We start from the raw sequence: 24734 nt of genomic DNA, 5'->3' as shown, positions 1-24734 counted from the left end.
TTGGCAGTTTTTGCTAATCAATTATACACTTAAAAGGACTGATTATTATATTATTATTTAACTGGAAAAAGTTTTAAAAATTGAGCTCAAAAACATTATTTAATTTTCTGAAAAGTGAGAGAGCCTTGAGATCAACTAGATCTGGTCTTTTTGATACAGGGAAAGGGAGAAGCCCACCACCACACAGAAGCTAGTGGTAGAGCCAGGTTTCTTGACCCCAAATAGTCCATCCTCCTCCTTCAGAAAGAAGTTCTCAGAAGTACTTTTTGAACTCTGGTAACCTGTGTGCTTGAAATTAGAAAGGCCTGGCTTAGATCCAGGCATAACTTATTTTATTTATTTTTAAAAGATTTATTTATTTTAGAGATAGAGAGTACAAGGTGGGGGAGGGACAGAGGGAGAGGGAAAGAGAATCTCAAGCATGCTGAGCGTAGAGCTGACAAGAGACTCAATCTCACAACCCTGAGATCATGACCTAAGCTGAAATCAGGAGTTGGATACTTAACAGACTGAGTTACTCAGGCACCCCTTCCAGTCATTATTTTTGAAGAAAATTCTGAAGTTTCTGAAATAATTCTGAAATAATTTAATAGAATAGGAAATGGGAATTATCAGGTGGTGTGATGTATAGAAAGCACAAAAACTTTTGACTCAGACATATTTTAATTAGAATCACAAATGTGCACTCACTAGCTGGGCACTGTGCTGTGGATTTGTATTATCTCATTTAATTCCCTAAACAACTCCATTTTATTGCTAAGGAGACAGTTATGGAGAGGGCAAAGAACTCGCTCAAGGAACTCTGCACGAGTGAGCAAGTTGAACCCGGCTCTATCTGATGCAAGTTCATGCTCTCCACCTTACTTCTCAGGATGTTGGGAAGGTTAAGTGAAATAATGTTTAGGAGCTACTCATATCTTCCCAAATAGCAGAATAACAGCTAATTCCCTAATTTCTGGATGACTGCATTCCCTATGCAGGACTGGGAATACAGTCTTCAGAGGAAGAAGAAAAAGGAACACCCTCTTGTCTCTTCTCCCATAGAAGCAGTAACAGGGAGGGGTTAGAGGCTCTTACTCCTTGAAAGGTAAATACATTCCCCCCCCCACAAAAAAGGCCAAGAGGAATTGGGGTGGCAGTCCAGGGGAAAGAGTGGGAAGGGCAGCTGAGACCTGTCTCTAGAGTAGGCTTTACAGAAGAAAACAGAAGTAGCAACCCTAGGGTTTCTATGTGTTCAGCCCAGCTTATATGTACAGAAGATTATCCAGGAACAAAGAACAGTTAGGTGGGGTCTGGCACCTAACAGGAGGAGGAAGGAGCACCTAACAACATACACACAAATGCTCAGCACAGGGTGCCCCACAAAAGATGTTATTTGAAAAGCCCACAAGTAATGCTAAAACTAGTGGATGAAATTTTGAGGCTATTATAGGATATTTAAATAGCCTCAAACATCTTTCCACAAATGACTTACTAACTATAAAGGAAACAAACAGTAACTACACACAGGAGACACCTAGCTGACATCACCTTAACCAAGTGATCAAAAATAATACCATCAATAAAGGGACAAACCAACGTCATATGCCTCCTGATATGATGTACCAAGAAGGACTCAACATTGTTTCTGTGGTTTTCTTTTGTAAAGATTTAATTTATTTATTTGACAGAGAGAACACAAGTAGGCAGAGAGGCAGGCAGAGAGAGGAGGAAGCAGGCTATCCGCTGAGCAGAGAGCCCAATGTGAGGCTCGATCCCAGGACCCTGGGATCATGACCTGAGCTGAAAGCAGCCACTTAGCTGACTGAGCCACCCAGGCGGCCCTGTTTCTGTGGTTTTCTAACCAAAGATGAAACACAACAGGTTAGGTTTTCTAATCTAAATTTAGTCATAGGGAAACATTAGACAAAACCAAACGGAGGGACATTCTACAAAATAACTGGCCCAAACTCCAAAAAGTGTCAAGAATTTAAAAGAAAAATACAGGCTGGGGAATTTTTCCAGATCAAAAGAAACTAAAAATACACAACTACGAATTCAATATGTAATTGTGGGTTGGATTCTGGACCAGAAAAAAAATAGCAATAAAGAACATTTTTTTGATAACTGGCAAAATTAGAATATTGACTATGGATTAAATAATAGTATTATATCAGTTAAATATCTTCATTTTGATCATGTCCAGTGCTTATGCTTTTAAGAAATACATATTAAGAGCATCTGGATGGCTCAGTCGTTAAGTGTCTGCCTTTGGCTCAGGTCATGATCCCAGGGTCCTGGGATTGAGCCCTGCATCGGGCTCCCTGCTTGATGGGAAACCTGCTTCTCCCTCTCCCACTCCCCCTGCTTGTGTTCCCTCTCTCACTGTCTCTCTGTCACCTGAATAAATAAAATCTTAAAAAAAAAAAAAAAAGAAATACATATTAAAATGTTAGGAATTAGGGGACACCCTATCTGCAACTTACTCAAAAGGTTCAGGAAAGAAATATATACATGTGCACAGAGCAGATGATAAAGCAAATGAGGCAAAATAATAAAAATCGGTGAACTGGGGTGAAGGGTATCAGAGAGTTCACTATATAGTTCTGCAAACTTTAATTTTAAATTCGCAATTATATCAAAATAAAAAGTTATAAAATATGCAAGTATATATTTATATTTCACTATTTCCCAATTTTTCTATAATAAACACACCTTTCATAATCAGAAAAAAAAAACCCTACTGGTAAATACAGTAACAATTCTATTTAATATGTGTTGGAACTGCTCTTTTTCTAAGGTTGTTCTGATGAATTAAGACAATGTAGCTATGAAATAGGAGCCACGTTCTTCTTCCTCTGGGTCACTGGTTTCCTTTGGCATAAGTGTACTATTCCCCCAGGAAACGTGTTACCTTTATAGCGGGCCAGGAGCTGCTTGAAATCTAACTGCTGGTCTGGCACTGCATCTTTGACAGAATCCTGGGGCTGGAGGTGAAGAGAGAGCCTCAGGTCTTCCTCTACTTCTTCAAATGCAGTTCTGCTGCGCCTTGCTCTCAGCTTCTCCTTTGTCATCTGCTTCGCGGAGCGCATATACGGGCTCCCGTCCTGTAACACATACCTGAGGACGGAAGACAAAGGAATGGGTCTGTGTAGATGTGGGTCTGCTGGTGAGAAGTGAAAATTTTCACGGATTTACGTGCTCATTCGGCAGAATGTTGCTCGGCTCCTGCCCAATTCGTGTGCTACTATTCCACCAGTCCAGGGTTCTGCTGGCTGGACCCTGCTTCTGGGGAGGGAACACCCTGGAATGCTTTTGCTTCTGTCTCAAGATCATTCTAGAGGCAGTTGGGATAGAGGCAGCGAGTCTGAGTTTGCAGGTGAGAGAATAAAGACCCGGAAACTAGTTGAAAGATTAATTTCCCCAGAGATTCCCATTCAATGGAAGTGGGAGGGGGCCCAGAGAATGACAGCTGTAATAAACTTCCTACATATGCTTATTTTACACCAAAGTTTGGGAGCCACTAGTTTGGGGTTTTTAGCTTGAGATTATTGTACCATTAAATAAATAGAGAATTAGGAGTGGGGCTTATTAGCAATGGAAGGTGCAGGGTGAAGGAGAAAAATTCTGAATTGAATTCAGGTGCCAGACATCAAGGGTTATTTTACTTCTGGAACTCAGAGGTCAGGAATGAAGATAATGATCTGGGAATTCTTGGCACACAGGTGACATCTGATATCACATGAGTCTAATGGAGGGAAGAAGGAGTTTTACAGTGAGAACAAATAGTGCAAGGACAAACCCATGCGGAGTCTTCAAGGTCAAAGAGTGGGAAGAGGTATCAGGGATTTCAAAGGAGAAAAATGTTTGTATCCAATGAAAATGACTATTTTCTACCAAGTACTGAAATTACAGACATCTGAATACTCACAGTACCCTGCAAGCTCCCTGAGGCTTGCAGGATGATGATGATGATAACAGCTAACACACATAAAGCATCTGCTATGCACCAGGCTCAGTTCTAGGCACTCTGCAGCTATTAACTCCAAGAATTAATTAATTAATTAATCCTCATAACAACCCTGTGAAGCAGCTATTAAAAATATGACCACTTTACATATGATGAAATTGATCATAGAGAGATTAAGCTACTTGTCATTGTTAGTTTGTAAGTAGAGGGGATTTTTTTTTAAATTATTCTTTTAAGCAATCCCTATATCCAATGTGCTCAAATTCACAACCCTAAGATCAAGAGTCACACGCTCCTCCAACTGTGCCAGCCAGATGCCCCTTGTAAGTGGAGGGATTTGAATGCTGGCAGTCTATCTGCAGAATTGGTCTTTTTCTTTCTTATTAAATTTTCCATATATTTGGTCCTTCTTCATTTTTTAAATACACCGCATTCTTCGGAGCTGTTTTGGTTCACAGCAATACTGCGCAGAAGGTACAGAGATTTCCTGACACCCCATTCCCCACATAGGCATAGCCTCCCTCGTTATCACTATCCCCCCACGAGAGTGGTGTAATTGTTCTAACTGATGAGCCTACAGTGGTACATCATGAACACCCAAAGCCTATAGTTTACATTAGGGTCCCAGTTAGTACAGAATATACCATATTGTCTGTAAATTGCAAATAATTTGTATAATATTTGCTGTAAGGGGAAAACAAAATGCTCAAGCAGAAAAATCAGAAGAAAAATGAACACATCTGTTAAAATCCTGGCACGCTGAGGTAAAATGATCATTTTTTTTAAGGTTTTTTTTTTAATTATTTATTTGACACAGAGATAGAAAGCACAAGTAGGCAGAGCAGCAGGCAGAGGGAGAGGGAGAAGCAGGCTCCCCGCTGAGAAGGGAGCCTGATGTGGGGCCTGATCCCAGGACCCTGGGATCATGACCCGAGCTGAAGGCAGCTGCTTAGCCAAATGAGCCACCTAGGCACCCCTAAAATGATCATCTTCTCAAAGACTTTCACCAAACCCTCATTAATGTCTTCCTTACCTTGTCACAGCAATTGCATCTTCCAGAAAAAACTGATCAACAGGAAATGTACGACCTAGAAGAACAAGAAAACAAAAGAGAGAAGCCTCAGAATAGCCGTTCAATTATCTTGACATACACAGTTGGCAAATGTAAAATTCTCTTAAAATAAAGTGTAGCACAAGAGATGGTTTGTTCTGTGGTCTTAAAAATACCAAAAAAAAAAAAAAAAAAAAGAGAGAGAGAGAGAGAAAGAAAGAAAAACAAAAGCTTCTGATGATAGAAATTCCTAGAGGGGTTAGATTCCAGCTCGTAAAAAAACCCAGAAGTGCAGAGATGCAGAGATGCTCATTTAGTAATAAGACTTTTTTAAAAACACCTCTTTTTTTTAAAACCTGTTACACTTTTCCCACCCTCCCTTTCTTCCCTGCAGGGAACTCTGAACCATTCAACAACCAGAAGAAATAGTATGATTATTCATCAAAATTGTCCCCAAATTATCCCTTTGGCAATCAATTGCAAAGGGATAGACCAAAGCCCAAGGTGATAAATTAATCCCACAATGAGACTGTGAAAGCACCAGGAGATACGGACTATTCAACTTCACTTTCTCCCAGAGTAGACAATGCCCAGAAGTTAGCAGAATTCAGCAATGAACCAATATGCTTACACACAGAGATAACTTCTCTCTTTATGACAGGTTACCATTATTAACTCATACTTCGATGTTAAGCACAATGGAATGCTAGAAATCCTAATAACCTAGACTTTTTAAAAAAGCAAAAATAAAACTGAAATCTCTTAGCAAATAGACATAATGTTACTTCTTTATTTCATTATATGGTCATAATTTTATTTGTTATAAATGAATCACTTCTCTAGAACAAGGGTACAAATACCTTGTTCTAGAGAACAAGCTACCTTGTACCCTTGTTCAAGGGTACAAATACAAATATTATTTTATATCTCAAATGAACTTTAAAAATACTTATATTTGCTTATTAGAACAATGCATTTATTTAAGGATGCATTTTAATCACCTGGTATAGTAATAATTGGGCAGGAACTGAAATATTCTGAAAAGAGCTCAGCATTTAAAGTTGCACTCATTAGAATAACTTGAAGAGTTGGTCTCTGCAACACAATGTCCTTCAAGACTAGCAGCAAGAAGTCACTAAAGGAAATAAAAGAAACACCTGAAGTTCAAATAAATTCAATACATAAAAATGAATTAACTTCTGATGTATTTTTTTTTAATATTTTATTTATTTGTCAGAGAAAGAGAGAGCACAAGCTGGGGAGTGGTAGGCAGAGGGAGAAGCAGACTCCCTGCTGAGCAAGGAGCCCAATGCGGGGCTCGATCCCAGCACCCTGGGATCATGAGCTGAGCTGAAGGCAGATGCTTAACTGACTGAGCCACCCAGGTGTCCCAGTTTTGCTTGAATTTTTTAATGAGAGCATGTTCTTGTACTATTCAGTTCTCTTTAATTTCATGAGCTAATTTAATTATATTTATGGTTTTTTCTTTTTTAGAGAAAAGGAAATAATATAACAATAGGGAATGCTTCATTAATTTATAGTACATCCATACTTTAAAAATCTCCTTATGCAATTAATAACTTCAAAGGCAGTGCCTGCTATTATGCTAACTACATCAAAGCAGCACATAAAACTCCAGTACTGTTTGCAGAGACACCTATCTTTCCCTACACATCTCTCCCCTAATGCCTAATATACTCCCAGAGAAAAACAGACCAAAATTGCAACAGGTAATTATTATACAGGGGACAGAAACTATTCTGGACATTTCTTTGATACTTGCTAAACATTCAGAAAAATAATTTCATCTCTATAATCAGGAAATTTATTAAAAATTTTAAACTAACACAACTATAGCTTTGAATATAGCTTTCTATATTCAACTTTCAATCTTGTCTGTATTTTTATTGATCTCGGTTCCTGGGTTTTACTCCTGTTTTTTTGTCTTTTTCCATCTGAACTAGGAAATATTCCCCTACTTTTTCTTGTAATTTGTATACCCCTTTCCAGAGACTGGCATTTGTAAAAGCCCAAATCTCCCTTCTGCAGTGTGTAACTTACCTTTATTCAGATGTTAAAATATTTTGAATTTTTAAGTGTTGATATTCTATGTCATTAAGTTTTATAAAACTCTCACTTTTGAGAACATGATTGCTCCCAGAAGCCAGATCCAGTACTATGCTTCAGTTTTTCTGAGTTTATGGAAATGTAAAAGTTATGAAACCCAAAGCCATTCTTTTTTATTTTTTTACTGGATCTTCAAATTTAATTGTGTTGGATTTCTAAAAGTTGATCGGTTACTTGAGGATACTCACACAAACCTCTGAGAGATTATCCTTTAAGCCATAATGGCAACACGTGTGTTTAAAATGGGAAATGAAACTCCTTATTCAGCCAGATACTCAGTTTCTCCCGAGTGCCCATTCTCTGCCTCTAGGGTGATAAATTTTAGGGTGTGTTTCTGGGACCTCCATATCAGAAATCACGTGGGGCTTGCTGAAAATTAAAATTTCTCATCTCAATCCTGTAGAATGGCTGTAGAATGGCTGTAGAATGTACATTCCTGTAGAATGGCTATCTCAATCCTGTAGAATGGCCTTCTGGGGGGTTGGGAAGGGGTCTGTGTTTTTAACAACCATCCTAACTGAGTTCTGATCATATGGAAATGTTTTACACATACTGGTTCAGGTCCTTGGGGTAAACGAATTCTAGATGGAGAGTCTGGTAAATTCACCCCTTCAAAAAGTATTTATTGAGCACTTAAAATGTGACAGGTTCTGGTGTAGGCATTTTAACACTTGACTGACATTATTTTACATATCATAGTTATGTAATGTATTTTAGTATCTGGTAGACCAATTTTTCTTAATTTCTTTTCTAAAATATTCTAGCTATCTTATATACCTATGGAGGGGCTATATTCTTTGGTGGATGATCACTCGGGCTTTAGAGTTAAATGGCCTTAATTTAAAGATCAGTTCCATCATAGACACTTGAGAATAAGGACTCCGAGAGAAAACAGCTCCCACTGAAGGCAAGCTCATGATTAATATTTACAAAGCACTGGAGGAAAGCCAAAGCCATTCTTTACATTCAAAATTACACTAGATATCATTTCCCCTAAAATTTTAAATGTATTTTTATAATATAATCATTTAAATATTATTAGTCCGGTTGAATGTTATATTTGATTTCCTCCTCCAACTTTTTTTAGTGAAAAAATTTTCTTCTTTCAAATGTTCACTTGAACATTTACCTGCAAAATGAAATGATTTGCTATTTGGTTTCCCCCCTCCCCCCGCCGCTGTTTTCTGGAGTCTCTACAAAAAAATTATTTGCCCCTCACAGATTCTCAGGTTTTATGTATAGTCGTTTAATATTTATGGGGCACCTGGGTGGCTCAGTTGGTTAAGCCTCTGTTTCTCTGCTTCGGCTCAGGTCATGATCTCAGGGTCCTGGGATTGAGCCCTGCATCAGGCTCCCTGCTTTCGAGGAGACTGCGTCTCTCTCTCCCACTCCCCCTGCTTGTGCCTCCCCCTGCTTGAGCTCTCTCTCTCTCTCTCTGTCAAATAAATAAATAAAATCTTTAAAAAAAATAAAATAAAATTTACTATTGTTGTGTTCTAGGAATTCTTTTTATTTTGATCTATTCTTTTTATATGCAAGTCTGCTTTTCTTTAGTTTCTAATTACCTCATATTTCCTATTTACTAGTGTATCAGTGTATTTATTTCTTTGAACAAATAGTTTTCTAGTCATATGTCTTCCCTGTTCAGTTTTAAAAACACTTTATCAGCAATAGTTGGGGACTCTTCATGTTTGTTTCTTTCTTTTTAAATTTTTGCTATTAGCTATTTTCTGCTTTTCTGTCAGTCTGCCAGACTTTGTTTCTTCTCAAAATATTTATAATAGTATAGTCTCGTAATTATTACAGGATTGTCTTTTTTCCCCCACTAGTTTTTATTGTTGTTGTTCTAGAACATGATCCACAAACTGTGACAAACTATGATAAATGCCATCTATTTACTTGGCCCTTCCTTTTAAAATACTGAAGATTTTGATTTTATATCCCAACTCTTTAATGACTTCTAATTCCATTAAAATAAATTCTGAATGCTTTATTGCCCAGGGTATACAAGGCCCTGGAAGATCTGGCTCTTCTCTTTTCTACCTGCTACTTTCTCCCTCGTTGACTACAACCAGATGCAAGGGCCTTCCTCCAGTTTCTGGGCTCATGATGTTCTTTCCCACTGCAAAGTCTGTGAATGCTGGCCTTGCTCCCATCTGTCACATGGGATGCCTTCTTATCCTTCTGTTTTTTATTTAACCATCATCTCTTGAGAGATATCAGCTCTGGCCATCTCATGAATCTCTCTCCCCAAAATACACCATCCTATTTATTCCTACTGAGTACTTACTCTAATTCCTAAGTCTTCATTTATTTGTTCATTATTTGTTTTTCCTACCAGACCATGACATAAAGGAAAACCGCACAGGTTTGTTTCCTATAGTATCCCCAGCAATTAACAGATCCCTTGGTACTTCAGACCGTCTTAATAAACGTATGCATGATTGTCAGGACTAAATGACTGACCAAATGAACAAAGAAGGAAGCACATAATGACCCATCTATCAGCTACAGTGTGCATTAACCTGTTATTCCTGCTAAGTACAGTGCCCAGATGAGCATGAGGCCCAGGAGAGTGTTAAGTATCTCCTGGTAGAAGATGTCCATCTAACAGAATGACTCTTCTAGGGATGAACGTGTGCCCTCCTAGCATTTCTAGTATCCCAGACCCTGGAGGTAAGGAAAGCAGTGCCTCTTCTCTAACTTGGGCCTTCTCTGTGGTCTTCCTCTCTAGCTCTATGAAACCCAAGTGGAAACAGAACAAAATGATTTCAGCCATGTCTTTATTTCATGTGTATGGCTAGTTGTTTAGAAAATCTTTGGTTTACCTTTCTTCTGTCCTCTCATGAACTTCATCAACGATGATATGGGTGACTCCTTGGAGAGCTGTGTCTCCTTCCAGCCTTCTCAGCAGCACGCCCGTGGTGCAGTATAACAGCCTGGTGGCTGAGGACTTACACAGGAAAGGGCATAGAAAGCATTCGTGGAATTTTTGCAAAAAGGAAACACTTTCAAAGCCTATATAGCAAAGCCATTTTGAATGGATAGGGACAAAGAATCTTGAAATCATCAGCAACTGCATTTAATATGAAACCACACTAAATGCACAACTTCTTGCTGGCAACAACAGTAAAAGCTTTTGTATTTCATATCAAAATTTTAAGGCTCATAAAAAGCACTCAAAAATTATTATAAAACATAGAAACAACAGTGAGTGATGAACTCAATTCTCCATTTGTCCATTCCTTATTTGGTTAAATGGATTAAGTCCCAGGTTTAAGAGTAAAACAGCACTTACTAGATCATTTCTGTCAATGAAGAATAAAAGGTCTTTATAGAGGAAATGAAGCGTATCCAAGTAAGAGTTATACCAAAATATTTCTAAAAGGTTTTCAGCCATGTTAAAGTATGTATCCCAGCTTGCCTATGAGTCTCCAGACTCCAAGAACCCTTTATATATGAAAATGAAATTTCTGTTATCAGGAAATAGGCAGAGTATACAAACCTTGACACTTTCTAGCCGGATCTGGTACCCCACAGTCAGACCCACTCTTTCTGTCCTTTCTTTAGCAACACGTTCAGCAACAGATATTGCCGAAATTCGTCGGGGTTGGGTACAGATGATGTTAGCCACTTTCTCAGGCGGTCCATTCAGAGAATCATCCAGAATAAATTGAGGAATCTGTGTAGTTTTCCCACATCTGTATGTCAAAACAAATGAGTCCTAAAATGAGGGTTTTCAAGTGCTAGTTAACAGAAAAAAAGAACCATGTGCAGCAAGGGAAGGGAGAAAGCTAATTATAATAAAACTTGTTCAGCTTCATTTATCTTTAAAACCAACCTGTTGACTTGTTACCTACAGCTCATAACTGCTAGGAATTTGCACTTGGATTCACAGGACACTCATAATAGCTTAGTATCATTTACAAAATTGGGACAATTGAGCAGACATTAGATTAAGTTCTGCAAACACCTCTAAGAATATGAACTCTATATTTGAATCCTAAAGAAATGGGAGTATTCTCTTAGGATTTTATGTATTATCTTATTGATTTGGCTACAAGGGGACTGAAGCTAAAAAGATAAGAAACTAGAAAATCTCAAATCACTACCGTATCAGTGAGTCTGGGCACAAATGTAGTTATTAGGTTGAATACCTCTGAATATAAAACTAAACTAAGCCTACAACCTGTCTCTGTTAAATAAGTTTGGATAACATATGAAAAGTGTAAAATAGGAAAAATAGTATGCCCTAAGCTGTTCTTAAAAGAACAAGTAAAAGCTCTAAGGAAAGCAGAATAAATTTAGAAGAGGAAAATTTCCAAGTTAAATGTTCCAGAGGGGTGCCTGAGTGGCTCAGCTGGTTAATTAAGCAGCTGGCTCTTGATTTCAGCTCAGGTCATGACTGCAGGATCCTGGGATTGAGGGCCCCCCATTGGGCTCCATGCTCAGTGGGGAGGAGTTGGTTTGAAAATTCTCTCTCATTCTACCTCTGCCCCTCCCCCAGCTTGCATGCATGCATATGCTTGCTCTCTTTCAAATAAATAAATTTTTTTTTTTTTTAAGATTTTACTTATTTATTTGTCAGAGAGAGAGAGAGTGAGAGAGCATAAGCAGGCGGAACAGCAGGCTGAGGGTGAAATAGGCTCCCTGCTGAGCAAGAAGCCCCATGTGGGACTTGATCGCAGGACCTGGCATCATGACCTGAGCCGAAGGCAGATGCTTAACTGACTGAGCCACCCAGGCGTCCCAATATTTTAATATAAATAAATGTTATGTATGTATGTATGAATGTATGTATAAATGTTCTGGAACTATCCTTTACATAAAAAAATGGGCCTGTTAAAAGCATTCAGTAATGGTGCATTCAGATGTGCAGTCAGTTAAGTGTCTGACTCTTGGTTTCAGCTCAGGTCCTTATCTCAGGATTGTGAGATTAAGCCCCATGTTGGGCTCTGTGCTCAGCGCAGAGTGCTTAAAATTCTCCCTCTCCCTCTGTCCCTCCCCACTGTGTGCTCACATGCTCTCTCTCTCAAATAAATAAATATTAAAAAAAAATCTTTAAAAAAAAAAAACGTTCAGTTAGACCTTTTGCCTTAAAATTGTCTCAAGGAGAGGTGTACAATGTGTATAAATTCCTGGACAGATTTCTGAGTTTGTTTTTGTTTTTCTGTAATTTGGGTCTGTTGGCTCCAGATCTGTAATATTAGGTTTTGTGAAATATTATTTCGTATCTGATCAGAAAAAAGCACAAATAATAACAGTTACCAGTTTTTTACAAATAGAACTGGTTATTACCATAACCAGGGTACATACCATATTCATGGATGAAAGCTGCATTACAAATAAATTGCATTCTTACCCCGTCATACCACTTATAACAAGCACTTGGTGCTCACTCAACAATTTAAGAATGGTTTCTCTTTCTTCCCAAGCAGGGAGTGATTGTCTTTCTTGCAGAATTGACTGGAACTGTCTGGAAGCCTAATAACATAGAAGATAAAGCATCAGTTAGGTACTTTGAAACATCTTCCACAAAGCTCTGAGTATTGAATCCCATAGCTTGACCCAGCCTTTCTGCTCTTTCTTTAACAATTTGTTCAGGGATGGAAATTGCGGATTTGTTAGGATTGGATGCTGATGACTTCGGTCAGAAGGCTGCTCAAAGAATCAGCCAGAATAAGCTGTGGAATCTTTATGGCTTTCCTACATCTGAATAAACTGAAAGATCTTATAAGACAAATAAGTCATCCTGCTTAGCACTATCATGCTTCTTCCTAGCAGAAGTCTCTACACCAGCACTATCTGATAGAACTTTCCATGTTCACGGAGATGATCTGTATTAGCACTGACCAATATAAAAACCTCTGGCTACACATGGCTAGTGAGCACTTGAAATGTGGCCAGTGTTACTGAGGAACTGAATTTTAATTTTATTTAAGTTTAATTAATTTAAATTTAAATAGCCACATGTGGCTAGGGGCTACCCCATTGGACAGCATAGTTCTATACAATATCAGATTTTTACTAAAGTCAGTAATAGTAAGAGCACTCACAAAAGGGTTCTTTTTGGCAGGCATCACATCTATGTAACTCAGTCTGACTTCCAATGGTCAGTAAACATTGTAGTGTATGTTAAAACTAAAGATGTATTTTTGAAATTTATATTAACACATCATTTTCTGCATATAATTTTATCATATAAATTTATTACCTTTGAACACAAACTGATCAAATTCAAAGTGGAATTTTTTGTTTCTACAGTCTTACTATTACTTATGGTGTGAATTTCTATTCACTTTGACATTCTACAGGTGTTGCACTACAATATGCTATAGTGTTATACTGTGTCAAGAATCAGAATCAGAACTTCACAATTAGAAGAGCTGTTAGACACATCTAATCCAATCCCCAAAGTGGTTAAGCAATCTTTTGTCCTACACCCAACTCTGCCCTAAAAGTTCACTCATTGGTTCTTTTAAAATAATCTTCTTGTGAATGGGCTAAAACGTCATGGACTTGAGGAACAGAAAGTTAGCCTGAACCCCTGTTACCACCAGTAACTACGTGATCTTGGGTAAGTTACTTACCCTACGATTCTCTGAAATGGGGTAAGGGCCCCTCCTTAGCCTTCTCCTTTCTACACTATCTTTTTCTAATGTAAATCAGTTTTAATTTTGTTTTCACTTATCAGATCATCTATCAGAGTACCAAAGTCACATGATTCCAAAAATATTTGGTATATATGCACGTGTTTCATTTCACCAGCCTTTGGATTTTCCAAAACTATCTAGAACATGCACCCAAGTTTGCTGTGGCATGCAGAAACTTTGACCACTCAGAGTTAAAGAGAAACAAAAATATACTAGGGACTTCCTAATTCCTAATCCATTCACCCGTACATTAGGAAGCAATGCTAGCCAGTCTCTCAGAATACCCTACCTGTTTTATTCGGAACTGCTTGCAGATTTTAGCATTTTCAGCATGTACTGATTTTGCCTGCCAGTCATATCTTTTGGAAATCTTTTTCTTAAGGTTCACATAGCTTTCATTCTCCACTATAACTGGTGCAGGACCTTCATCCTCATCTGTCTCCTCCTCAGGTTCTGATTCTTTTTCAACTTGAAGGGGATAAAAGGAAACATTTTCGATATGGAGCCCTTTCTTTAGCAAAGGAGGAAAGTCACTATCTAATAAAGTAACAACAAAATCGTTTAAGATGGAGAAAAAACTTAAAAGCTTGAGTAAAGCAGGTTCATTCGTTTCAAACAACTACTACTGCCAAAGAACTTAAAATGCATCTTCAAATGAATTTAATCAAGTACAAGTGGCTGTTGCTAAACCAAATTAAAAACAAAGAAGAAAAACATCACGGCACACCTTGTTAATTCCATAGATTCTTCACATTCAAGGAATTAACTGAAAGTTTCAACTATTTGCAAGTGTTCCTAAAATCTCATGATATAAAACAATCCAGATACCTATCACATGATAAATCAATAAACAAAATATGGCATGTTCATATAATGGAATATTATTCAGCAATAAAATGAAGTACTGATACACCCTACAATATGAATGAGCCTTGAAAACATGATGCTAAGTGAAAGAAGCCAATCAAAAAAGCCACATAGTATACGATTCCTTTTCCATGAAGCGTACAGAATAGGCAAATGCGTAGAGACTGAATGTAGATTCATGGTTTTCAAGGGTTGAAGGAAGGAAGAAATAAGGACTCATCACTAATAAGCTAAGTATGGGGTTTCTTTTAGGGTTAAAAATGTTCTGGAATTAGACGGTGGTCACAGTTGTACAACTCTGTGAGTATACTAAAAACCCGCTGAATTGTACACTTTGAAATTAAGGGTGAATTTTATGGTAGGTAAATTTTATCTCAATAAAGCTATTACTTAAAGAAGTCCATGCCACACCATTTGTCATTTCTCAAGGAATATATCTGAATCCCACATGCTAAAAGCTGCCGTTTGGGAGCAAGTGGCTAGTGAGTGAAACTAGCCATCTGTCCACCATCCCCATCTCAATGCAATTTCATTGTTCTCTACTTATTGATGTTTACCTAAGAACTCTTGTGAAATAATAAAAACTTGTTTCTCTCAAAGAAAGATGGCAACAAATAAGAGAGAATTCCTTGCTGAACTTCGAACATGGAGTTTAATTGTGGTATAAGAATCGGTACAGCAAATCTGGATTTCAATAAAGCCAGAAGATTGCACAAACATTTCTTTGAGGATTTAGGGATTCATAAAGGTAGCCCTATGCTAATGAACTTTGGGGGACTAGGGTACTATAGAAAGAGAAATATCTCTAAAAACTCATTTGAAAGTCATTCCATGTAAAGCATCAGAAGTAAACATATGAAACCAAATGAATTAAACGGAACAGTTTTTCTAGGAAGATGCTCTAGTTCTTCCAGCTCCCAATTGCTTGAATAAACTTATACAATAGTACAAACCTTCAATGCAGAGAGCCCAATCATGGTGACAAAACTGGGACTTACAATTAAAGTCAGGCCACAGTTCAGAGGATTCTCATTCCCTTTTGCCCATGGACTAAGGAGAATGACTTGCCTAAGATCACCAGGAGATCTGAGCACAGCCCTCGGAAATGCTGACTTCCTCAATCCACCATTCTGAACTCCCCCTCCACAAGGCCCTCCATGCAATCAAGGCCTTACATACCTTCAGGAATTTGATTTGAAGCAAAAGAATTATTTGGAATCACTGGTTTACGACAGACAGGATTATTTATTCTGGTCCCAGAGGATACTGGCAGAAAGTTCACAGGAGGGACACTGTACTTGTGATGGGTATTTGTCAGTAAATTGACTATTTCTGATTCTTCCTCTAAAAGGGTTATCAAAGAATACACAACAGGTTCTGAAGTTTCTGCAAATGTCAAGGCCTTGCCATAAAGGAATTCAGAAATATGTAAACGACAAGCCAGAGGTAGATTCTCATTGGTGGAATAAAATGCCACAAGAGGAGCTTGGTAAGGGTATTTGTGGTCTTTAGAAAATCGAATTTCGAGTTCATATAAAAAAGAGGCATCTTCGTGGGCATTAAGATGAGAATCATCTACAATTCTTTCTGCTCTTCCGACAATCTGATTTGGGGGCACTTCATGTTTGAATTTGCATCTTGATCCAAATTTACAATTTCCTTTGAGGTAAAATTTACAGACTTCAAGTGTAGTGTCCTGTGTATTTTTGGTACTTTCCCTTTGCTTGGATTTGCAGAATTTACTCGTCAAGTACTCCAGTTCTAATCCAATGGTCCAGACGCGGTTCTGAATTCTTTCTATAAATTTCTCTCCACAGATGGACTTGAGAGCAAATGCCTCTTCCTGCCGCTGTTCCACACACTCATCCAAGCTGACATGGGCAACTGCCTCAGAGCTCTTCATCTTCTCCCCAAATGTCTCTGAAAAACACTGTGTGAGCAGATGTTCTAGTGATGCCCCGACATCTCCATCACAGAGCCTCAGGGCTGCCTGACAGCGCTCGGTGTCGAAGCCGTACCTACCAAGTGTGAAACGTGACGAAAAATATTAAGTAGTAGCAAATCACAGAAGTGAAATTCATTTATACATGTTTGTGTGAAGTTATAACCATATATAGGTAGGATCTGTAGTTTGAAAAAGTATCTCTGATAATACTCCCTAATCACCTTGTTCTGAAAGAGAAGATATTAGACATGTATCAGGCACCGTCACAACCCACACACTAGGAAAGTACTTCGGAGGGGCAGTTGGGTTTATAGTATGATTTCAGTCTCTTCAGTTCTCCCCTAACTCCCATCAATGTTGAAAGAAATCACCTGGAAAGCTTCTGCACTGCAAACGTCGAGACGGTAAACTCTGGACTATGAGGCTCCACTGGGCCTGAGCCAGCATATTCCAAAGGGTCACAGTCAGGAACAAGGGAAGCTTCTCGTCCAGCAGACCAGTACTGCTCATCATCACACTCAGGCTCATCATCTTCCTCCTCCCCGGAAATGCCCCTTCTGACAAAGGTAATATTTTTTACATTAGATACTAATTTCCATGTACTTCAAAGAATAATTAAGCAAGAGTCTAAGAATTTAGTTCAAGGAACCAAAGGCTCTAGGATCCTAACTATTCTTTTTTTTTTTTTTAGGATCCTAACTATTCTTTAGTCACTGATTTAAACTTTTATTGATCTATTCATTTATATCCTGGCAATTAATATTCACCAGGCATTTATGACATGCCAGGTACTATGTTAAGGGTTTTATATGGTCTGTCTCTTTAAAAGTCTTCCCACTAATCTGATACTATTGGAATCTCCATTTTTCAGATGATCAACTAAAACTTAGGATTAGTAATCGCCAAAGGTTATACAGTAAAGAGCAACCAGAGATTTTTACCAAGGCAGTCTGACCCCAGAGCCTATATTCTTAACCACAGAAGCCCTGGCTATTCTCTCTCCTCGTTCATAAAAACCATCCCTCATTTTTTGCTTGGCTGCATAACCACCTTTCCTAAATCTAAGGCAGATAAAGAGATTTGTGGATAAGCTGGAGATGGAGCTGTTCACCACCGACCATTAATTGTGGCGAATGTGACGAATTGACTTCTTTGACTGAAATCACAAAGCAAAACAGTCAAAGAGTTAAAGCTGTTTCTCTTCCGCAGATGGTTATGAGAAAGTGTACCCCTAAGCCTTCATCTCATCAACTCAGTATCTGCTCCTACAACAACACTGCTGCTTGTGCACTCCAAGGTTTTATTCAGAAGCCTGTCAATAAAGCAATTACTGAGTCTGTTTCAGCATTGTCCTCCGAAAAAAAGATGAAAAGGCAATTTGTACTGCTCGCAGATACTGCAATACGAACTCACTCCGAAACTGTTGCTGAATAGTTATTCTTGTATTTCTCTCAGCTCACGTCCAACTAATTACATCGTCACCATAGGATCAGTATGGAAAAGTCGTCCCAAAGACACGTGGGACCTGCCCATTGCCAATACAGCTTCCTTCACATACGAATTTACTCAAATAAAATGATTTACTCAGATCCAGCGTCTGCATCTTGCTCTTGCAGGTCCCGGAGAAGAGCTTTCACTTTCTCCTGGTTCTCAGAAGTCATGTGCAGGGTCTGAAGGGGCACTTTGGCTTCCGGCTTCCATCTGGGGCGTGCCTCTCCTTTTCTTACGCTACTGTTGCTAGGTCTGCAAAGGACACATTGACTTGGGACCAGAACTGTGACACTCTCCCCCACAGGCCCCAAATATATACAGCACGAACTGGACTGTCAACTACCTTACAAATGATAACAATGAATGTGAAGAATTCCTTGTTTTCCACAGTACTTACCAGACTTCATTATCTTGCTGCTGCTGGAAAAAAAACCTGATTAGATACTTAATCATTAAATCTGGCTTCACTAACTCAAGAATCCTCTGGAAAAACTAATACTAGGATGACTCCTGCTGGAATAGAGGACTTTAAAAAAAAAATGTGTTACACACAAATATTATTTCATTCTATTTTGGGTACCCAATCTGAAAACAATGAAGGGTCTCATCTTACTTGTGAATATTAGGCCCTGCTTCAGAAATATTTACCTAAACTATCATTACTTCCTCATTAAAAAAAATAATAATAAATACATGTTCACTGGAGAAAAGTAGAAAACAAAAGTCATTCTAATTCACATCAATTATTTTCACATTTATAAATAAAACTATACAGTGTAACATAATCTTTTATATTTGCTTTATTTCCTTATCAAAATAAACTGGTATTTTTCTAAGATTAAATATTCTCTTACAATGTATTTTTGTCGTTGTTGGTTGTGGTGGTGGTTTTTTGCTTTTTGGTTTTTTTTTTTTTTGACAGAGAGAGAGAGATCACAAGTAGGCAGAGAATCAGGCGGGCAGGTCGGGGGGAGCAGGCTCCCTGCCGAGCACAAGCCCGATGTGGGGCTCAATCCCAGGACCCTGAGATCATGACCTGAGCCGAACGCAGAGGCTTAACCCACTGAGCCACCCAGGCACCCTCCTACAATGTATTTTTAAATGGGTACGTATAGATATAGATGTACTGGAATTTACTTCACTCATCTTTCATTGTTAGATTTTAGATTTTTGGGGGGACTCTTTTTAATATTTAAAACAATAATAAATTCTAAAGTTTAACATTATTCACTAAATTTCTTTTTTTCATTTGGCATGTTTCATTATGAATTTTCACAAATCTAGGAAATGGAAGAAACTTTTTATGTTTAAAATCTCAATTCACAATATTAAGACTTTGAAAAGAACCACACATTTAAACTTACAACACTGGATAGCAAAGGAGAAAATATAATCGATTATGGTTTTAGCCACTTAGTCATAGTTTCTGAAAAGAAATGTTGCCCCAAGTCTATAATTTCTTCTAACATTCTTTTCTTTCTTTTAAAGTAGGCTCCATACCCACTGTGATCCTAAAGTCAATCCCTCTGTTTGCACACTGTATCCCAATCTCTTCAGTCTCCTCAAGGAAATAATCCCAGCACTTGTATTTCCCTCTACATTGTCAGTTCTTCATTCCTCTTGGAGCAGTCCCATCAGCATACACACATCCTATGTAATGTCTACCATCTTAAAAAAAACAAACCAAACTAAATTCTCCCCCTGAGCGCATACCCCCTCAAACTATTGCCTTATCTCCTCTCCCTCCTCAGCCTGTCTTGTAAAACTCCTCAGAAGGGTTATCTAAATCATTGTCTTTGTCTCCATTTTCCTTCCTTTTCTCTCTGACACACACTACAATCAGGGCTTCTCCTCACCAACTATATCAAACAGCTCTTGTCAAGGTTACCTATGCTATAGGTATATAACTCAGTGAGGCCTAAAACCAAAATTATTAGGAGAAAAATCAAATACTACACTAAGAAAATCGTGCCTCATCCTACCACCCATGAAGAGTCTTGAACACCATTGTTACTGAGGCTAAGGTGCAGACATTCTCCAGCTGAGGCCTTGGAGTAAAGCTGTGAGATAAGACCAAATGGCACCATAGAGAAGAGATCCTGTCAGCTCACTTTCTGCTAGGCATATAACTGTCATGCCACCTACAGAAACAGTGTAAGATCTGGCTTGGGATTCACAGAAAAGGGAGATACCAATTAAAAACTGAAATTACCTGATTCTTAGGAAATGGCAGGTGAGGGACATCTGGATTATAAACCTTTCCATGTATAAGATAATTTTCTTAGTTAATCTTACCCTGGTGGCCTGCATAACTGCAGTCCTCAATAAAACAGGAGTCTCCAATAATCCTGAATTCAAATGAATAAACACGATGTAAAAATTTCCAGCCCATTCCATTGGTTCAAGAAAATCCTGGCGGCCTTCACATGTGTTCTCCTGCAGTCTTAGGGTCATAACTAGGTTATATAGCACCTTTGTGGGAATGAAGAAAATTGCATCTTCTAGGCCTGCTTAGGGGAAGTGATCATTCCTATGGGGCAGAGGGAGAGCAAATGGGTAAAGGAAATAGAAGGGGACAAACTTAGTAATAAGATGAGTGTGTTCTGGAGATGTAGTGTACGACACAGTAACCATAGTTAAATATGATGTTTTATATATTTGAATTTGGTGAGACAGTTCTTAGAAGTTCACTCATATGTAAAATTTAAGAAACAAAAACAAATGAACAAAGGAAAACAAAAAGAGACAAACAGAAAAGCAGACTCTTAAATACACGGAACCAACTGGTGGCTGCCAGAGGGGAGGAGGGTGCCTGGGGATGGGTGAACAGGCGATGGGGATGCAGAGGGCACTGGTCTTCATGAGCACTGAGTAACCACAGAATTGCCGAACAATTATACTGTGTGACTGAAACTACTAAAAGACTGTATATTAATTAGACTTGAATAAAGAAAAAAGTTCACACCAAAAATAAACAAAGAAACCATAATTATGTAAGGCAATGGATGTGCAACTAAAGAAATAAAGGTTACCTATGCTCCCCACACCGCCAAATCCAGAAGCCAGCTGTGAGAGTACATCTCTCTTGAGCTCTCACAAGCACTCCTTTACGACAAGTATTCCCTTTATGGATCCCACCCTATCCAACTGGATAATCCCCTTCAGAGCAGCTTTCTTTCCTGATTCCAGAAACCAAACTCTCCTAGTTTTCCTCCTACTCCACTGGCAACTCCCCTAACCCCTTTGACAGATTCTCCTAATCTCTCTCAGCTCTGAAGCCTAGAGTAGCCCGGGGCTCAAGGCTGGGACCTCTTCTCTATCTGTATAGTCTATCTCATCCAATCTCACAGTTTTAAATTGCATTTAGAGGACTTATACATTAACTTCTCTAGCTCAGATTTTTTCCTTGAACTCTAGATTTAGATGTAAATTGCCTACAGACAGAACACACAGAATACTGAGTCAGGGCTACTGAGTATAGTTGTGCAGACTGAACACTGTGCAAAGGCTCCTGGTGGGGGTAGGAGGAGGAGAGGGAGGATGGAACAGCAAGTGTTCAAATCCAGTCCATGTTAGCTTACAAGCCATGCTTCTGGGGTTATAACTGCCCAAAGAAAGGGGCACCATTTTCTAATTCACATAAAGGCGTACTTTGAATCATAGCAACTCTGGCAGGAGGGACTGATACCACACACCTTCGCCTCAAGGCTGGCAAGCGCTTCCTATCTTAAAGCAAAAGCCAAAATCCTTACAAAGGCCACTAAGGTCCTACACAGTGTTAGCTTCTTGGATCTAACCGCCTGTTACTCTCTATCCTTCTTACCCATCCACTCTGGCCACATGCTTCCCTGCCACTTCTTAAACCTTCCAAGCACACTCCTGGCTGAGGGGCTTTGTACGTGGTGTTCCCGCTGCCTTGAATGTTCTCCCCTCAGGTAGCTTCATAGCTCTCTCCTTCATTTCCTTCTCGTCCCTGCTTAAAGGACATGTTATTAGAGAAGCCTTCCCTGATCACTCTACATAAAACAGCAACCATTTAAAAATAACAGCAGTTTATTTTGGTATTTTCTACCTCTTTTATCTTCATTTTTCTCCAGGGCACTTTCTACTTGGCATATTATATATCATTTATGGTCTTTGTACCTCAAACTTGCTTCTATGAAGACAAGAACACTATCTTATTCATTGCTCTAATTCTAGTCCCTAAAACAGTGTGGGGTGACTAGTAGGCGTTCAGTACATACTTGCAGCGTGAATGGATGTCTAAGGCTATAAGAACCCCCAGTTACAATGTTTATGTTTTCAAAAAGAAGGGAGCTGCATCTAACTCAGAAGTTAGGTTCTTAAGTCAGCAGGTAAAGTGAAAATATACCTTAAAATTCCCCTAGAAATTTCCTAGATTCCTTTTAAAAAAGGGTCAAGTTTGAGAATGATATATTAGCTCTCAGTATGTCCGAAATGATCATTTTTTTTTTAGAACAAAAAAAATTTGTAGAGTCTCTGGTTGAATATTAGATGAAGTTCTTGGTTATATTAGGGACTATGTATAAAAATATGTATTTAAGCCCTAAAATCACACACTTAGTGCATCAAGTGGCTTCAACTACAAAAAGCACCTGGAAACTGAGACTGATCAAGGCAACTGTAATTATTCCATGTCTTGCTCACTGTGGGGCCCAGATTCATTCAGTGGCAAGTTTAAACTATTTAAATGCTATCTGTTTTTCTTTTTTCTTTTCCTGAGTGCAAATACTTGTATTCATTTAAGTTAAAAGCATGTTTGATGCAGTTAAGCTCTAGCACTCACCTATATTCCTTTCTAATTAATATTTAGTTGGGAGTTATTTCCACAAAGAGAGAGAGAGTGTGTGTGCGTGTAGCTTTAAAGAAACCTTTCCGTCTGCAAAAATTTCGTGGACAGCTTGCAGACAGTGAGAATTCTCTATCTATGCTATACAACCTGCAGCAATAAAACCTATACTTTTACTAAATATTCATTAGAATTATCAGAATCTATTCATATTTGAAAGTTGAAGATGAAAGAAGCCTGGATATGACTCTCTCACGGGTCATCACACGAAGCACCAGTGAAGATTTGGCTGATATGTCTGGAAAAGAGATAATTCATCAACTAAAAAGACAGAGAGGACCAACAAGTAGCATTCGGGGACTTTCAAACTACAGTGTGTAAGAAATAGTCAAAATAATTTTCACCACTTTTGCCATTTCCAATATTTACTTTTCTGGTAACATGAGTTATAGCAACAGCATTATATTTGATTCACAGTGGCATGAAAGTTGAAGTTAACCTCAGATTTCGATCTTCCAAAAAAAGCCATTAGTTGGCTTTTTTGGGAAGCCTCTGGAAAAGGTTACAGAGTGGGAGACTGCAAGGTTTTAAAAGAAGAGCTACGATTCACTTGACCAGAATTACTTGGCATTTTCCCCCCTTCCTCTTAGCTCTCCGCTGTCCCACAGGCCAGGAACTGATACTGTTTCTATACTTATATATTAAAAAAGCATAATGACCTGGATGAGCGCCTTGATTCACTGAAGATACAAAAGTCATCACCATCATCCCAAATTCTACTTGAGGCCTTCCGATTGCCGGCGCTGCCACCACCACCGCCGCCGCCGCCCCCGTGCGATTTATTGGTGTGACTCCTGCCTCCTCTGGCTCCTCTAGACGACCCTTTTCCACCTCCTTTGCCTGGCTTGCCTTTTCTTCTTACTGAAGAACTCATTTTCACCTGCAAGAGAGAAATTAATACACACATCATAAAACTAGACAAGTATGACAATCCTTTGTCACAGTTATGGACAGAGCCCATTACAAAGAAATAAGGAAATGCATGTTTTTGAAAAGGGTCAGTCTAGGGGAAGCACAGATAAATTGTTTTAACAAAAGCTTTACAAGCACATCCCTCTGGGTATTAATATTTATTGAGTTTCTCGGACACAGATTTCTTAACCAGGGATATGTATCAGAAACACCTGGAGAAGTTTCAAAACACACATGCTTAAGCCCCAGTCCTAGATCCCGATTTGGTTAGATTTGGTATACGGTTTAAAAAACTCTAGTTGAAAAGAGATGCTCTTCGTGTATTTAATACATGATTTGATAAACAAAATTTTAATTTACATATACACTTTCAGAGACACAGACCTTGTTCAGAGATTTTGCCTGGGTAGAATGAAAGTATAGAGCTTTTGCATGCAAATGAAGTTAAGTTGTTAACCAGCTTAAAATAGAATATTATAACTATAAGATGCTTTATGTAAGCCTCATGGAAACTACAAAGCAAAAATCTACAGTATGTATACAAAAGAGAAAGGAATCAAAGCATACACTAGAGAAAACGATCAACTCACAAAGACAGCAAGAGAGGAAGAAAGGAGCAAAGGATTTATAAAACACCTAAGAAACGATTAACAAAATGTCAGTATTAAGCCCCTACCTATTAGTAATCACCTAACATGTAAAGAGATTAATTTCTCCAAGCAAAAGACACAAAATGGCCGAAGAGATGAAAAAATAAGACCCAACCATATGCTGCCTACAACAGAAGTGCTTTGGCTTTAGGGACACCAACTGAAAGTGAAGGGATGGAAAAAGCTATTCCATGCAGATGGAAACCAAAAGAAAGCAGG

At 38.5% G+C, this 24734-nt stretch overlaps 1 protein-coding gene across 1 annotated transcript in view; it reads right to left on the bottom strand.

The window, feature by feature from the left end:
- DHX57 (DExH-box helicase 57) overlaps positions 1 to 24734 on the bottom strand; it is a 57054-nt gene that overhangs the window by 25169 nt on the left and 7151 nt on the right. The window contains exons 2-12 of the mRNA XM_080813045.1: positions 23613 to 23833; positions 18177 to 18335; positions 16964 to 17149; positions 15827 to 16665; positions 14070 to 14248; positions 12490 to 12611; positions 10633 to 10828; positions 9956 to 10080; positions 6002 to 6135; positions 4983 to 5037; positions 2894 to 3099 (exon numbers count right to left, since the gene is read on the bottom strand). Of these exons, the coding sequence (XP_080669171.1) occupies positions 2894 to 3099; positions 4983 to 5037; positions 6002 to 6135; positions 9956 to 10080; positions 10633 to 10828; positions 12490 to 12611; positions 14070 to 14248; positions 15827 to 16665; positions 16964 to 17149; positions 18177 to 18335; positions 23613 to 23827 (2416 nt within the window). The 5' untranslated portion in view covers positions 23828 to 23833. The remainder of the gene's footprint in view (positions 1 to 2893; positions 3100 to 4982; positions 5038 to 6001; positions 6136 to 9955; positions 10081 to 10632; positions 10829 to 12489; positions 12612 to 14069; positions 14249 to 15826; positions 16666 to 16963; positions 17150 to 18176; positions 18336 to 23612; positions 23834 to 24734) is intronic.

The sequence above is a fragment of the Martes martes genome (assembly GCF_963455335.1).
Source record: "Martes martes genome assembly, chromosome: 9".
NCBI lineage: Eukaryota > Metazoa > Chordata > Mammalia > Carnivora > Mustelidae > Martes > Martes martes.
Note: the sequence above shows the minus strand (reverse complement) of the source record. Positions and strands in the feature narration are given on the sequence as shown.